Below are 14,677 nucleotides of genomic sequence, written 5' to 3' on the forward strand. Positions count from 1 at the left end.
GCAATACAGGACTGAAACATATTTACCTGAGTTACTTGCTTAGTCTGTAGTAAGAACGTATTTTTAGGCCTGGGAATAGGTTGTATGCACATATGAGTCAATAATTAATGGGTGCGGTATTAAGAAAATTATTTACCTGATAAAGTGTAATTTAATTTCTTTTCCTGCTGACTTACTGTAGCTTTGGATTTTGTTCACTATGTGAGAATTAAATTATTAACTCAGTGACCTGCAGTAAGCGCAGGCTGAGGCTAAAAGTGGATTAGTGAGTTAAGTAGCCACGATTCCTTCACAAAGCCAAGTCTGTCACCTCCTGCTCTGGGCAAAGAACTCTGGCTTATGTCCTCCTCTCTGTAAGCATCTGTAAAGCTTTTTTTTTTTGCCGCTTAAGTAGGGCTTTGGAAAGATATGTGGTATTAATGCTAGTAGTGGGTTGCTGTCAGTTGTACTTCTCGAAGAACTTAATGGAAACCCATGTGGCTATCAAGTCCTGTATCAGGTGAACAGCCTGCTCATGTAGAAAGCAAGGTCTAGGGATGATAATGCAGGAAAAGCATAACCAGCTGCTGGCAAGAAGGTGGGTGCAAAAGCATGCTTTAGCTGGAAGCCACCTTGCAACACTTGTAGTGGAATGAGCAGGCTATCTAGGAGCATTAATGGGTTGGAAGGTGTAAAACCTGACACTGTGAGAATGGTAGAAATAGGAAGAATTACAGCATCCTGCTGTTTTTCTCCCATCTCCTGCAGGTGTGGTGGGAGTCTGGTTACAAACACTGATACATCTCTTAAGCCAGGTGACTATCTTGACTGTCCTGGTACTTTACCTTACAGCAGTCAGTGAAGACAGCTCTTTCACATTGTCAGATCTATGCTCAGTGTCTAGCAAAAACAAAACATAAGGAGTTACTGGGGAAGAAATGAGAAGAGTATGCTACTCTGAACCTGTGGTCTGTCATGTTTTGAATAGTTATCTTCCCTGCCTTTGTTGCTCACATCTTAAAGAAGGTACTGTAGACCTGGAAAAATGGTAGAAAAATTTGATAGGATAATCAGAGATATGTGGTGACTCCTATACTGGGAGAGATTAAATAGTCTGTGATTCTTTCATTTGGAAAAGAGATGAGACAGTTGTTAAAAATGTATAAGAAAATAATGGGGTGGAGTTTGTGATTACGGAACCATCATTTATAGGGCTTTTTTTCCTTTCTACAAGCACAGAACTAGTGAAGAAGACAGGATGGAAACTCTGAACCAGGTGGAAGTTTTGAGACAAAATGAAATAACTGTATGTGCCATAGTTAAATACTGGAGCATACTGCTACCAGGAACTATATATGCCAAAAATTAAAAAAAGATAAGTAAATCCATGGAAGAAAGTTCCATCAAGAGCTGTGTAGAATAAGAAACAGATAAAACCTCTGGTTCAATAATCTGTTAACTGAATATTGTGGAAGACTATGAGAATATATTTTATATGTGCCCTATTGTTAGACATTTTGCCTAAGCATCTGTTCTCATTTACTCTGAGACAAGATTGACCTTTTTTCTGACTCAGTGCAGCCATAATTATGAGCTTGTAGAGCTGATTTTCAAGTCTTGGATTTTTTTTGTTCCAGTCTCTGTTTCTAGGAGAGATTCTTCAACATAGCAGCTGTTTGCCCTCTTTCACATAGCAGGCAAATAGCTATATGCCTGGTGGGTCGCTGTAGTGACTATATGCCTTTAAGATTAGTTTTTAAGAGGTCAGGGGGAGAGAACATGTGATCTGTATACTATGGGTTTAAAAAAATATATATATATCTGTACTTTTATTTAGCTTTAAAAAGATGAAAAATGAAAACAGTCCAGAAACCCAAAGAAGTAAAACAAGCGCACCGTGGGAGGAAAATGGCCCACAGAGGTAAGGCGAGGCATGATGTCCTAGGTATTGTGCAATGATAAATATCATGCCATGGCAGTAGGTTGAAGGATATTGATGTAATATATTAATGTATTAACAGGGTCACAATAAATCTGTATTGCATATAAGAAGATAGGTCCTATCATGGATAAATAATCTGTGAAGAATCAGGAAAGTGGGTGTAGGAGGAACTGGTCAGTGGATGAGAGTCATCTGTCGCTTTCCACAGAGATCTGTTTATAGACCTCTGCTACTAAGGATATTTGTCAAAGACCTAGAAAAGGGCTTGATAAGGTTTGGTAATGGGACAGAATTCTTCAGGATAGTGAGAGTGAAAGTTGTCTGTTAAGAGTGGCAGAAAGACCCCTAAAGTATGAGTGATGAGTCACTAGATGGTGAATGATGTTGAGTCATTAAGTATAGAGAAGCACATGGGGCAAAAAAATAACCCTAGATTTCTGACTAAGATGAGGTCCTGTAGAGTTATGATGGATAACTTTGTGAAAAGATCAACTATGCAGCAGTCAGAAAAACAATTACGAATTATTAGGAAAGCAAGAGAACAGTATTATGCCATGACATAAATTTGTGAATCACATGAATTGAGTGTAGTTCTGATGTCCTTTTCTCAGGAAGAGGAAAAGTCTTTGAGAGGGGCAGCAAGGGTAATCAAACGTGTGGCTGGCTGTGCAGGAAATCTGTACAAGGAGCATAAGCCAGGCAGGACTCTTTCTTTAGTCTGGAAAAGAGATAATTTCAGAGGATGTGGTCTAGAAAATAATAAGTAGTACAGAGAAAGGAGAAGGAGATCAGGATTCTATTTTTCCAGCATAAGAACTTGGGATCTTCAGATGAAGCTATTGGAGGTGGTTTAAAAGTGTTGAGAAAGGCAGCGAGTAGTGACTCACCATGAGTAGGAGACCCGTGGTCCTCCTTTAGAAGGGTTGCTGGAAGTTAGTGGATTCCTGGGAGAAGCTGGGTGAGTCACAGAAGAGAGCTCCTCAAGGAATTCTGAAGACAGAGGTATAGCAGCTGGCACAGTAAGTCCCCTGGACTCAGAATACTGTGAGGCTGAGAGAGTACTTGGATGCTGTCATACGTATTCAACTTCTTGCTTCCTCTAAGTGGTTGCTTACAGCCACTGATGGAAACAGGCCGTGAACTAGATGGCACATTAAGTGTAATCCAGTATGGTCCTGCTTTTCTGTGATGATTCAGATCTATTCATGGTGTGCCTTTTGGGGCACCACGATGATTTACCCCGTGTGCTCCTCTGTAAACATAAGTTTTCAGAGTAAGGACAAGGCAATGTACAAATATTCTTTTGCTATGACAGATGTTTATTTGTGAGTTTTAATGAAGTAGTGTCAGTTCTGGTGTTAAAATTGCTGTCAGAGTAGTAGGAAGTTTGATCTCCCAGGAGCCAAAGAATGGCAGGATTGAGTTTTTGCAGGTCTGTCTGTTCTGAAGGACTATGCAGTTTTAGACACATGAGCAGACTGTATGCTGCACAGAGGCTTTCACAGTTTCTAACAGTAATTCTCATTGAGATGAACTGTGGCAGCTTTTCAACAGTGCAGAGCAGTGCTGTAATCAGCAGTCTGTAGAAGCAAGTGAACAAGAAAGTATCCAGTTTGAAGGCCAAGGGTTTTAGGAAAGCAAAAGGAAATACCTTAAGTGCCAGTTGGTGAGAATATCATGATTACCACAAGCTGTGAAACGGGCTAATGTTAGATGAAGGTGTGTGTTTGAGTTTAACATCCATCCTCAAAAAAGTCATGGGGCATCAGTAGACCACCTTAGAGCGATATGTACTCCATCGCAGGCTCTGTTACACTGTTGGAATAGGTCCTTACACTTCTGTAGGAAGGTATCACAGGATAATCTATACAGGCATCTGATAGTTTACATTGAATTTGGGTAATAACCCAACTCATTGGGCCCCACCCAGGCTTAAGTGCATAACCTGAAGTTTGAAACACCGGCAGACCGTCGGCAGAGGGTTGTGTGGATGAACTGCAGGGAGCTGGAACTAATTGTTTCACTGTCCCAAGCAGTAGCTCTGTGATGAAGACACATATCAAGACAGAAACACTGTTTTTATACCTATATCCACAGAAAAGATAAAGAATAGAGGTGCATTTGAATGCCTAGCTCTGGGTTGGATAACTCATACTAAAGCAGAGAAATTTTATTATTCTAAAAGAATATGTATTTAGGTGGTTCTACCTTTTGTAAGCTTACTGCTGTTGGCTTGGCAATGCTAAGACGTCTCCTACATTTTCAAGGTTCAGTGTAAAAAATTTATTGCTGGCAAGCAATACCATCTGTGTTTACATAGCACACACACACACACGTACAGCTGAATACATATGTAAGTGTATATGTGAGCCTTCTCGTTTTTGTAGGCTGAATCTCAGTTAGCTGGCCTAATTTTCCTGGAAGTGTTTAAGCTGACTGTTTGCTCTTCCTTTTTAACCCTAGTGGGCTATATAATTCTCCCAGTGACCGCAATAAATCACCGAAGTTTCCTTACTCTCGGCGACGGAACCCATCAGGTGGCAGCGAGAATGAATCTGGGCAGCCATTCCGGAGGAGGTAAGAGCCCTGGGGTTAATTGCTGTTAGCTTCTCACAGTAGAAAGCTTGAGGCCCTGCATGCTCTCTGTGTTCAGTAAAGGCTCTCAGAGACACAGCTGGGCTCTGGGAAAAGGAGTACTCTAGGGACCAGTTGTTAGTAAAAAAACCCCACCAAAACAAAACAAACAAAAAAACCTGAGCAAGAATACCCGATCTGCTTTTGGAAAGGAAGCTTTGGTCAGGTTTTTCCTTGTGTGCTGTTCTGGGTGCTAGGAAAATGATGCTAAATATATGAGAAATTGCATTATTGGCATGTGCAAGGTCTTTTCAGTTGCGGCAGCTGTTTTTCCCTTGTGAAGGAAAAGATTGATGCATGTTGCTTGCTTGACAATGAGCTTCTAATACAGAGCGGTATTTTAAGTACATTGCTTTTCTTCAAGTGCAACAAAGATTAAACGGATGAGCCATAAAGCTGTCTTCAACAGTCCCATGTGTGAATTACTTTACATTAGAGAGGATGCCAGCAAAAATAAAACTATGAGATTCTTAATGTGTTTTTAATGGGTGTGTGCTGAATTGAGTAACTTAGAGAAGTAAAATTAAATGTACGGAGATTCTGTGCTGTGTGTCCTGGAGTATGTCCAAAATGCAAATTACAGGGACAGCTCTCAAGTGATACAGTTTTGAGAGACAATATGTCACCTGGGATGATTTGTCCCGCTGAGAAGCTGCTTTCATCACTAAGGTACCTTTAGCGATGTGATGTGCTGTGAAGTGTAGACAAGCATAGCCACTGTGCCATATTCATAGCAGCCTTCTAGGGCTACCTTACAAGCCAGCACTTTGGAGTTACATCTCCTTCTGACATCTCTGAAGTGTTTGGCTTTCAAAGCCAGTGTTTGCAAAGGAATCTCTGACGATGCAGCTATCTCTATGAGGAAGTGTAGTTTGATGTGGAGCTTTTGTATTTGTCAGGTTTGTGAGCTGCTCCAGACCTTTTATCTGTTATTAGCTGTCTAGAACAGGAGTGACAGAACTCACCCATGGTGCATACTTAGTGACCTCGTGCCTGAATTAAAGTAAATCAGCATAGCTCTCTCTGAGTGAATAGAGTTATCTTGATTTACGTGTTGGATAGAGCCTTTGTAAGTGTTAATAGCAACGTGTTTCCTGAATGGGTTTTCTGACTCATAGCTAGCTTAGTTGTCAGGACGACTTACTGGGCTCTGTAAAATTAAAGGAGTAGAGATGTGTACCAAGAAAAGAACAGTTTTTGTGCACTATGCAGTATGAAATTTTTTGAGGTGCAAAGTGTTTATCATCTGAGATTTGCATTTAGCTGATTTACTCCATGGACAGGTGGTCATGCCAATAGCAAGTTTTCCCTTGGGCCACCACACCAACAAAATGTTTTTAAAAGTCTTATCTCATGTATGAGACTGTGAAGACTGACAATAGTAGGTAGATTGTAACCTAATTATATCTTCCTGAATCTTGGTTTTGTTCATGCACTTCCCTTTTTCAGCTGTTGAATAACAATAGCCATGTTGTTTATGCACTCTTTATGGGAATTAAGAGGAAAACATCAGGCTTTGCTATGCTGAAAACAGTAGGAAGCTCTAAAGGCTAGCATACCGTGCTGAACCTTGCAAGTCAGGGACTTGCAATGAGAGCTTGAATGGGATCATGCCTTTGCAACTTATTGTAGAGATGTCCTTTTGTATTGTAGAGGAAAATTTGAAACAAGCACGTGCTCTTTTTTCTCTGCCTTAAATTATATTGAAAAAAACCCTCTGGAAAGTTATTTTGTTTTGTGTTTGTTTTTCTTTTAAAGATGGGAGTTTTTGTGTATTTGTGTTAAGTGACCCAATGGTATTTCATTAAAACTTCCTTAATGTCACAGGAAAAATCAAAACAGTGGCGAAGATTCAGATTTAAAGCAAAGGAGAAGGTAAATATATAATCTATAGCCACCATGAAATGATAGCAGAAGTGCTGATCATATTTTTATTTCCCTGCATCCCCTCCCTTCCTTCCTTCCCCCATCTTCTTAAATGTTTAGAAGGCTTGTTATGTTCCACCCATCTACTTTTTTCTTTCATATCGTACTTTTGCTAAAACGCACTGCAGCATAACCTCATGACAGCACAGATTACTACAAGCTGCCTTGCACATTGTTACTGTGCCAAGCTGGAAGCAGTTTGTGGAAGTTTACTAAACGCTTGTCTGCAATTTGAAAGTCGATTGCAGAAGTTTTAGCTTTTGGATTTTGCATCTGCAGATTTTATTTTGATTTCTGCAGCCTCCCAGTCCACTTTTAATTAATCTGTTTTGAAAGCAAGTGTACTATCATTTGAGATTAATTGTCCTGCAAAAGGTAGGTGCAGAGGCATACGCAACTCTTATGATCTTCTCACTGTCTTGCACATTTTTTGCTGAATTTTTTCTTAAGCTTCTTATTTTTTTTCCTGTGCAGTCTTGACTAGTTGTCACATTTCCAAAAACTGCTGGTGTGAATTTGGGTGTGCCCTGCAAGAGGTTCAGCTTTTGACACATTTTTGCATCTGGAGTTATCTAGTGCCACATCTGCCTGCCCTGACTATGTGCTGTGCTTCTCCTTGCTCCTGTGTTCCTGCCCTGGATGCTGGAAAAAGGAGACAGTGCAGTGCATTTTGATGTCAGAGCCTCTTGAAGCCTGCAAAGGAGAGGAGGCACTCCCAGGATCTGATTCACTGCTGCAGCAGGGGAAAGGAGCTCTGGCAGAGATACAAACATCTCAGGAACAATCACAGGAAGTCAGGGAAAGTGCTCATGTACTTTGCGCCTATTATAACAGATTATTTTTCTGGAAGTGTTACCATTACAAGCTTCCATGGTGAATGTTCAGCACATAAAACTGAGAGGGTTTAGTTAGGCATCGCAGTTGGTAAGCCCCAGTGCTCGGAAGGGACCCTTCCTGAAGGCTGTACCTGCTGTATTACATTACAAATGTCCAGGTTAGTTATTGTATATTGTAATAGGTCGTCTCCACTTTCTCACAATCTTGCTACTTTTCTTGCTTTTTAATCAGAAAAGGACTGCACCAGAATATATGAGCCTTCTCTGTCAACTGTTTCTCTGAAATACCAAATCCTGAAAACCACCCCACCCCCTTCCTGGGCTGTATTTGTTCTGTCCCACTTGCCAAATTGACTATGCCTTCTTCTTTCTTGCTCCTTGTGTCAGACCATATAGATATACCACCTGCAAAATATCAAACATATTGCATAACCAAGAAAGCAAGAGAGAAGGTTGAAGGGTGCTTTGTAATTGTTAGAGATCAGGATGATCTCATGCATTCTTGCACCTTACTTAGGAAACCACCTTTGTTTCCATTTTTTGTGTTTTATTCAGTTCAGTAAAAGCTGATGTTTAATATTCAGTGAAAGATAATATTCTGACAGCCAGCATGAGCAGCTGCCGCTCAGCTGACAGCTCAGCAGCCCTGCTGTCTATCTGCAAGTGATTTCCTGACAGGGAATACAAGGTAATTTGATGTGCAGTATCCAAAAGGTGGATCAGATTTCCATTCCTGAAAAGCTTATCTTGAATTTGAGCAAATAGGGTGTTTTATCTTGCACTTCTCCTGCCACAGTGTGTTTTTTGCTGCCTTCATAGCTTATAGGATTAATTGCTAAATCAGAGTAAGAAAATACTTGAAATTCTGAGAAAGGTAAAAGAACAGAGTTGCTCCAGTGACCTGGAAGTGTGAAAGAACAGTGTTGCTTGGATGACCTAGTAATGTTGAGACTCAAGGTTAGTGGAATATTTATTAAACAGCTGATAAGATTTAGGAGAGGGGAAGGCATAATTTTGGGCGTGTAAGGTCTGCTGCAATTCTGGGGCATTTACTGCTCTTAGCTGTCTGAATATGCTTGAGCCAATATCTTTTGGACACCATCTTTTAATCATCCTTCTTCCTTTGGGGTTACATTTTTCTGTAGTAACATGCATCTTTCTGGTCTGCTCTTTCAGCTTTACCCAGAAATGTGTATTTTTACCTGGGAAACTGGCTATCTTAAGCCACTAAATGGCTTTACATTATAAGCCATGAAATTTGGGCATGGGGAGAGGTTTCTGCTTCTCCTCTGGGGAAATGTCACTTTTCCAAGCCTATTCCCTACAGACAAGCTGGGTTGAACTGATTTCCCTAGGCTTTGGTTGTCTATCACTCTAAAACATTTCTGGTTGAATGGGAGCTACTTGAGCTAATGTTTTCCTAGTTTGGGAGAGTGGAGAGACCAGAGTCCATAGACCCTGAGGCATTTAATGACACAACAATTTGATAAAACCAACCGTAATTCACTAGTATTATGGGCAAATTAATGAGACTTTCAACTGTGTCAGAACAATATCTATAACAATGTCCTAGTTTCAGAGACAGAGGGTAGAGTGATGTGCCCCTGACCAGATAGGACATTTAGGGGAGGTCTGTGCTACAGCTATTCTTATTCTGTTCCCAAGGAAGTCTCTCTCATTTGCTGTCATCCTGACTGGGCTCCTCTCCCCAGACCATTAGAACGTGCAGTGAGCAGGTGCTTGTCAGTAGCCTCCAACCTTGTCATGAAATGCTTCCTCTTGCCTGTTACCTACACTAATATGATGCCTTCACTTCTCAGCCTGTTTAAGGTGTAGTTTAACGAATCCGTTCTCTTATGAAAGTGGCTTATCAAAGAGCAAAAGAAAAGCCAGGAGGCACAGGGAAGTGTGTATCTCTGCCAGTAGCATCAGGAGTCATCTCATTATATCTTCTATTCATGCCCAGAGACCTCAGAGTAAAATTTCTGTTTTCCACTGCAGCAAAATCATCACTGATTCTAACTCCTGATATCCTAAATCCTTCTAGGACAGCTCATAACATATTGGTCAACTCTCCCCATTAATCAATTGGGCTGTCTTTCTTTGGATGCATAAGAGACCATCATCACACTAAAAAATGTTCCAGACCAGGTTTTGATGAGAGTACCATTTTTTAGGACCTAGCCCAGCAGTACTGTAACAGAGTCCTGCATTCTAGGACCAGAGCCCTGACAGCTAGTCTGTCTGCTCCAAAATGTTGACTGGTGCAATCAAGGATTTAAGGGTCTCAGTACCGGTCAAGCACTTCTCTCTTGAAGTTCAGCATCAGCCTATTCCACCAGTCTATTTCAGTAATAAATAATCAGAGCTGTAAATGTCACCTTACCACTTGAAGCTTTACAGTCAGAGGTGTTACAGAAGTAACTGCTTTATTTCTTTTTCCTTACATGATGCACCATCTTTGTAGCTGTGCATTGGGTCATCCCAAAGATCTGCTGCTACACACACCTGCCAATGTGTGCACCAAAGTCTCTCCGTATTTATAAAGATCAGCAGATGCACAGTGTTAGTGATGTTTCTCCCATACTGCCTGACACTGGAAAATTATATAAACTTACTAGAAGGCAGATGGAAATTGACGTGAACAGAAAAAGACAGATCTGGTGAGCATGTTGGTTTGCCTGTAAAACCAGAATTATTGTGGTGTTGGGTGACCCACAATATGCAAGAAGAAAAGAGCCAGAATGCATACAGTTTAAAGACAAAATATTTCACACCTCAAAGAAACATTCCACTGTGGCGTATACACAAAGAATGCTGAGAGATAAAATAAAATAAAATAAACAAGCAAAAATGCAGTGCAATGATTCAAAAGGAAAATAGTACTCACCTGATACTGCACTCTGGGTCCACTACTTTCAAAGCAGTTATTCCCAGCCAACTAATGAGAAAAAGATAATATGACTTCTGGGTGTAGACAAGCCCCTCTAGAGTATTTTAACTCTGATTTTCCTAGTAATGTCTTTGCAGTGTTGTTCATTCCTTATTTAGAACTTCAGTACTTCAGATGTTGCTGGATAAATTCACCTTGAGATGTTGCTTATTTCCTCACCAGATCACGGTCTCGCTGTAACACCAGCAGTGGCAGTGAATCAGAAAATTCCAACAGAGAGCATCGGAAGAAGAGAAACAGGTGACCTTTATACATTTTAGACATAGAGACATGAAACATAAACAAATGGAGATGGGCTTTTCTGAGATAAACCTAGTAAGAAGGAGTCTAACATGTTTTATATATAGACAGTCCTCCTGAGGCAGCTTAAGGTCCTTTTTCAAATAAGAGAGATACTTGCCAAAATACATACACATCGTAGGTGTACGTAATTAATTCATACCCTCCTGTTGCTTGAGAACTTATTAATGAACTGCAAAATCAAATATGGGGCACATTGAAAAAAGACTTGCTATGTTAATGCAAATAAAGTGGATAATGGTGGTGATGAGATATTCACAGCATATACCTCAAAAATTTCAAGTGCAGAATTTTAGCAGAAAATAAGCTTTTGAGGAGAATAGTCAAAATATTTTAATGGATAAGAAACTCGGTTTTGTTTTTAATGGCATGCATGTAATTGTATAAACATTTTTATTTTCTAAAATGTAAAGTGTGTGCTTACACCCAGAATGTGTACAGTGTTAGCTTTTAATAGGACGACAGTAGTTAATGTCAAGTGATGCTAGCAAGTTTTGGGTTTTATATTCTATTTTTCTTGTTGCTGATATGAAAAAGCATAACAACTGATTTACTGTAGCAAAAAATTTCCTTTAAAACAGCTACTTTCATGTTGTAGTTCAGATAACAGTATTTGAGAGTATTTATGAAAATGTATTTCTAAAAATCACCTAAGATTTCTTCATATTGCATGAACAGAATGTGAGGGAACTGTTGCTGATGAAAGAGCAATTGTTTAAGGCAAATTTTCTAAGAAGCTGTCTGCACAAGCTGCCATAATTTCCAGTTCTCTCACCAGCAGTACTATGAGTGATAAATGATTTTCAGATATTTGTAAGTTCTTAGAAATAGTTATATCCTAGACAGTGCTGCAGAAGTATGCAGTATAATAATATTTTAAGCATGACCTGCAGAAGTTAGAGAGATGCTAAAAATCATTGTGACATTCAAATGGACTGGTATAAGCATAGCTAAGCATGAGATTTCTTTGGAGTTTATTTAAATGAGAGCACCATCCTGTGAGATACTCAGCTAACAATAACCTAGTATGCATGGAAGATTTGTTTTCCAGGTGAGCTCTGAAGTTTGAATGAAATTCTGAGTATAGTTTCAGTGATCAGTAGGTAAATGGTATTTTGTATCCCTTTGCCTTAGAACACTCTTGCCAGGTTTTTTCTCCTGTGAAACTTGTTGTCAGGGAGCTCCACAAGCAAGTGAAGGAAATCAGAGACTGACCACAAGAATGTTTTTAAGAGCTTCTTGCAATATAAAGATTGAATTGTAAGAAGGATTAAGTACTGCTTATCATTTTCTGAAGAATAAAAGTGCCCTTACCAGCCCTTCCTCACCTCATGGAAAGTGCTCAAAATTAAAAAGAAAGAAAAACCAATTTGTGTGGATTGTTTTTATGTTTTTCACATTTTCAGAAATGTAGACACATCAAAGATGTTAATGCTTCAACATCTGCTATTCTTAGGTGGTCTCTTGAAATCAGACCAGAACAAAAGCAATTATCGGTGTTAAAGTAAACAAGTACTAAATGGGCTGGAGGCATGAGATTTGTTCCTCATCATCAGGTGCAGGAAAACCACCAGTCATAATGGATTTCTGCACTTTGTTAGCAGCCACAGCAGGAACATAGTAAGCTGAAAGGGCACAGGCGCTGAGTAGTTCTCACATTGGCAGAGGTGAGCCAGCCCTAACAAGGTTAAACGGGACAATGTAATGAGGCTTGCAACTGCTGTTACTCAAATTTTACCTGATGCATAGATTAATACTAATTTATTTCCCAGCCCAATAATCAAGCAGACACAAAGTTGTATTGTTTTACTGGAATAAAATTAGTGAATCCTCGCACTACCCAAAAGAATCTGCTTCTGATTGTAGAACAGTAGAATTTATTGTTCACATGAGAATAGTTGACTGTGAACTATTTATCAGATGAAACCAAATGAACAGAAATGCAGTTGAGAACTTCTGAACGTAAAACACTGGAAAAAGGTTAGGGAGAAACTCTTTCCTTGATCTCATCCGTCTTGGAGGTTTCAGTCCATCACATAATTGTTTTATCCTGAGCAGATGTTCATACAAAATTAAGGAAGAACGTATGATGAGCATATTTCAATCATAGAGGAAACCCTATTTGCTTTTTTTTAATGCTGTGGTCAAAATGTATTGTGTGGATAAAATTATTAAACTAGTTGACAACATGTACTGGAGCATAGTCTTTTGACTATATTTAGAAGAGCCATCTCATTAGAATCAGAGAACGACTGAATGGTTGAGGCTGGCAGGGATCTCTGGAGGTCACCTGGCCCAACCCCCTGCTCCAGCAGGGCCATCTATTGCCGGCTGCCCAGGACCGTACCCAGACAGCTCTTGAGCATCTACAAGGAGGGAGACTCCACCACTTCCCTGGGCAGCCTGTGCTACTGCTCAGTCACCGTCACAGTGAAAAAGTGTTTCCTGATGTCCAGAGGGAACCTCCTGTGTTTCAGTCTGTGCCTGTTGCTTCTGGTCCTGTCACTGGGAACCACTGAGAAAAGCCTGGCTCTCTCCTTTGCAACCTCCCTGCAGTTATTTATCCACATAAATGAGATCCCCCTGAGCCTTCTCTTCTGCAGGCTGAACAGTCTCAGTTCTCTCAGCCTTTGTCATCGTTGAGGCCCTTCATCATCTTCATGGCCCTTTGCTCCAGTATGTCCACGTCTGTCTTGTACTGAGGAGCGCAGAACTGGACACAGTACTCTGTGTGTGGCCTCATCAGTGTGGAGTGGGGGGGAAGGATCACCTCCCTCGACCTGATGGCAATAATTTGCCTAATGCAGCCCGGTATACCATTGTGCTTCTTTGCTGCAAGGACATGTTGCTGATTCATGTTCAACTTGGTGTCCACTGGATGCCCAGGTCCTTTTCTGCAAAGCTGCTTTCCAGTTGGGTGGCCCACAGCATGTACTGGTGTCTGGGCTTGTTCCTCCCAGGGTGTTGCACTTCCCTTTGTTGAACTGCATGAGGTTCCTGTTGGTCCATTTCTCCAGCCTGTCCAGGTCCCTCTGGATGGCAGTATGACCCTCTGGTGTATCGGCCCCTCCTCCCAATTTGGTGTCACCTGCAAACTTGCTGAGGGTGCACTCTGCCCTGTTGTGCAGATAATTAACAAAGGTATTAAACAGGATTGGACCCAGTATTGATGCCTGGGATACACCAGTAGTTTCTGGCCTCCAGCTGGACTTCACAGCTCTGGCCACCTCCCTCTAGGTCTGGCTGTTTAGTCAGTTTTCAATGCACTTCACTGTCTGCTCCTCCAGCTCCTACCTCAACTGCTTCTCTATGAAAATCTTGTGGGGAGACAACATTGAAAGCCTTCCTGAAATCCAGGTAGACAATATCCAAGGTCCCTGGGGCCTTGCATTCCTGAAGGCCAGCCTTGCTATTAAAGACTAAAGTGAAGAAAGCAGTCCTTTTTGTGTTTGAGTTTTGCCAGGAGCTCCTTGTTCATCTATGCAGGCATCATGGCATTTTTGTCTGAAATCCTGCTTGCTGGGATTGACTTCTCTTGAGCTCGGAGGAGGTGATCCTTGAATATTAACCAGCTTTCCTGGACCCCTTTTCCCTCCTTATCCCTTATCCCTTATCTGACTGGACTTTTCCAAGGAGATCTTCAAAGAGGCCAGAGCCTGCTCTCCTCAAGTTTAGGGTTGTGATCTAGTTTTTTGCCCTCTCTCCTCTAATGTTCCTGAATTCCATCATCTGGTTACTGCAGCCAAGGTTGCTTTTGACCTTCACATCTCCAATAAGCCTGTGTTTGTTGTACATTGTACCTAAATGATAATTTTATGCTCAGATATTTTCGATGAGATTTCAAGAATCAAGTCTTCAGAGTTGCTTGTCTTTAAAGAATTTATCATTGTATGAACATAGCTTGCTATCATATCACCTGAAATGGGGAAAAAACATCTCTAAGTCAACAGATGAGTTATGATAGTCTTATGACTTTCCATTTTACCATCAAGTCTTCCTGCAGACAATACCTAATTTGTCATTGTGATCGCTATTAATCTCAACTGGTTTTATTTCACATGCCAGTAACGAGGATTTTTTTTTTCTGTAAGACATAAATCAACTTGT

The 14,677-nt window shown here is 40.6% G+C and overlaps 1 protein-coding gene across 4 annotated transcripts in view; it reads left to right on the forward strand.

Moving 5' to 3' along the window:
• The window catches only part of EPB41L4A (erythrocyte membrane protein band 4.1 like 4A), a 139,512-nt gene that overhangs the window by 108,271 nt on the left and 16,564 nt on the right, over positions 1-14,677 (forward strand). The window contains exons 14-17 of one of the 4 annotated variants that reach the window (XM_075079300.1): positions 1,817-1,900; positions 4,385-4,498; positions 6,383-6,430; positions 10,433-10,510. In XM_075079300.1, the coding sequence (XP_074935401.1) occupies positions 1,817-1,900; positions 4,385-4,498; positions 6,383-6,430; positions 10,433-10,510 (324 nt within the window). The remainder of the gene's footprint in view (positions 1-1,816; positions 1,901-4,384; positions 4,499-6,382; positions 6,431-10,432; positions 10,511-14,677) is intronic. The other 3 variants (XM_075079302.1, XM_075079301.1, XM_075079303.1) reach the window with 3 other exon arrangements.

This window comes from Phalacrocorax aristotelis, chromosome Z (genome assembly GCF_949628215.1).
Source record: "Phalacrocorax aristotelis chromosome Z, bGulAri2.1, whole genome shotgun sequence".
In the NCBI taxonomy this organism is placed as follows: Eukaryota; Metazoa; Chordata; class Aves; order Suliformes; family Phalacrocoracidae; genus Phalacrocorax; species Phalacrocorax aristotelis.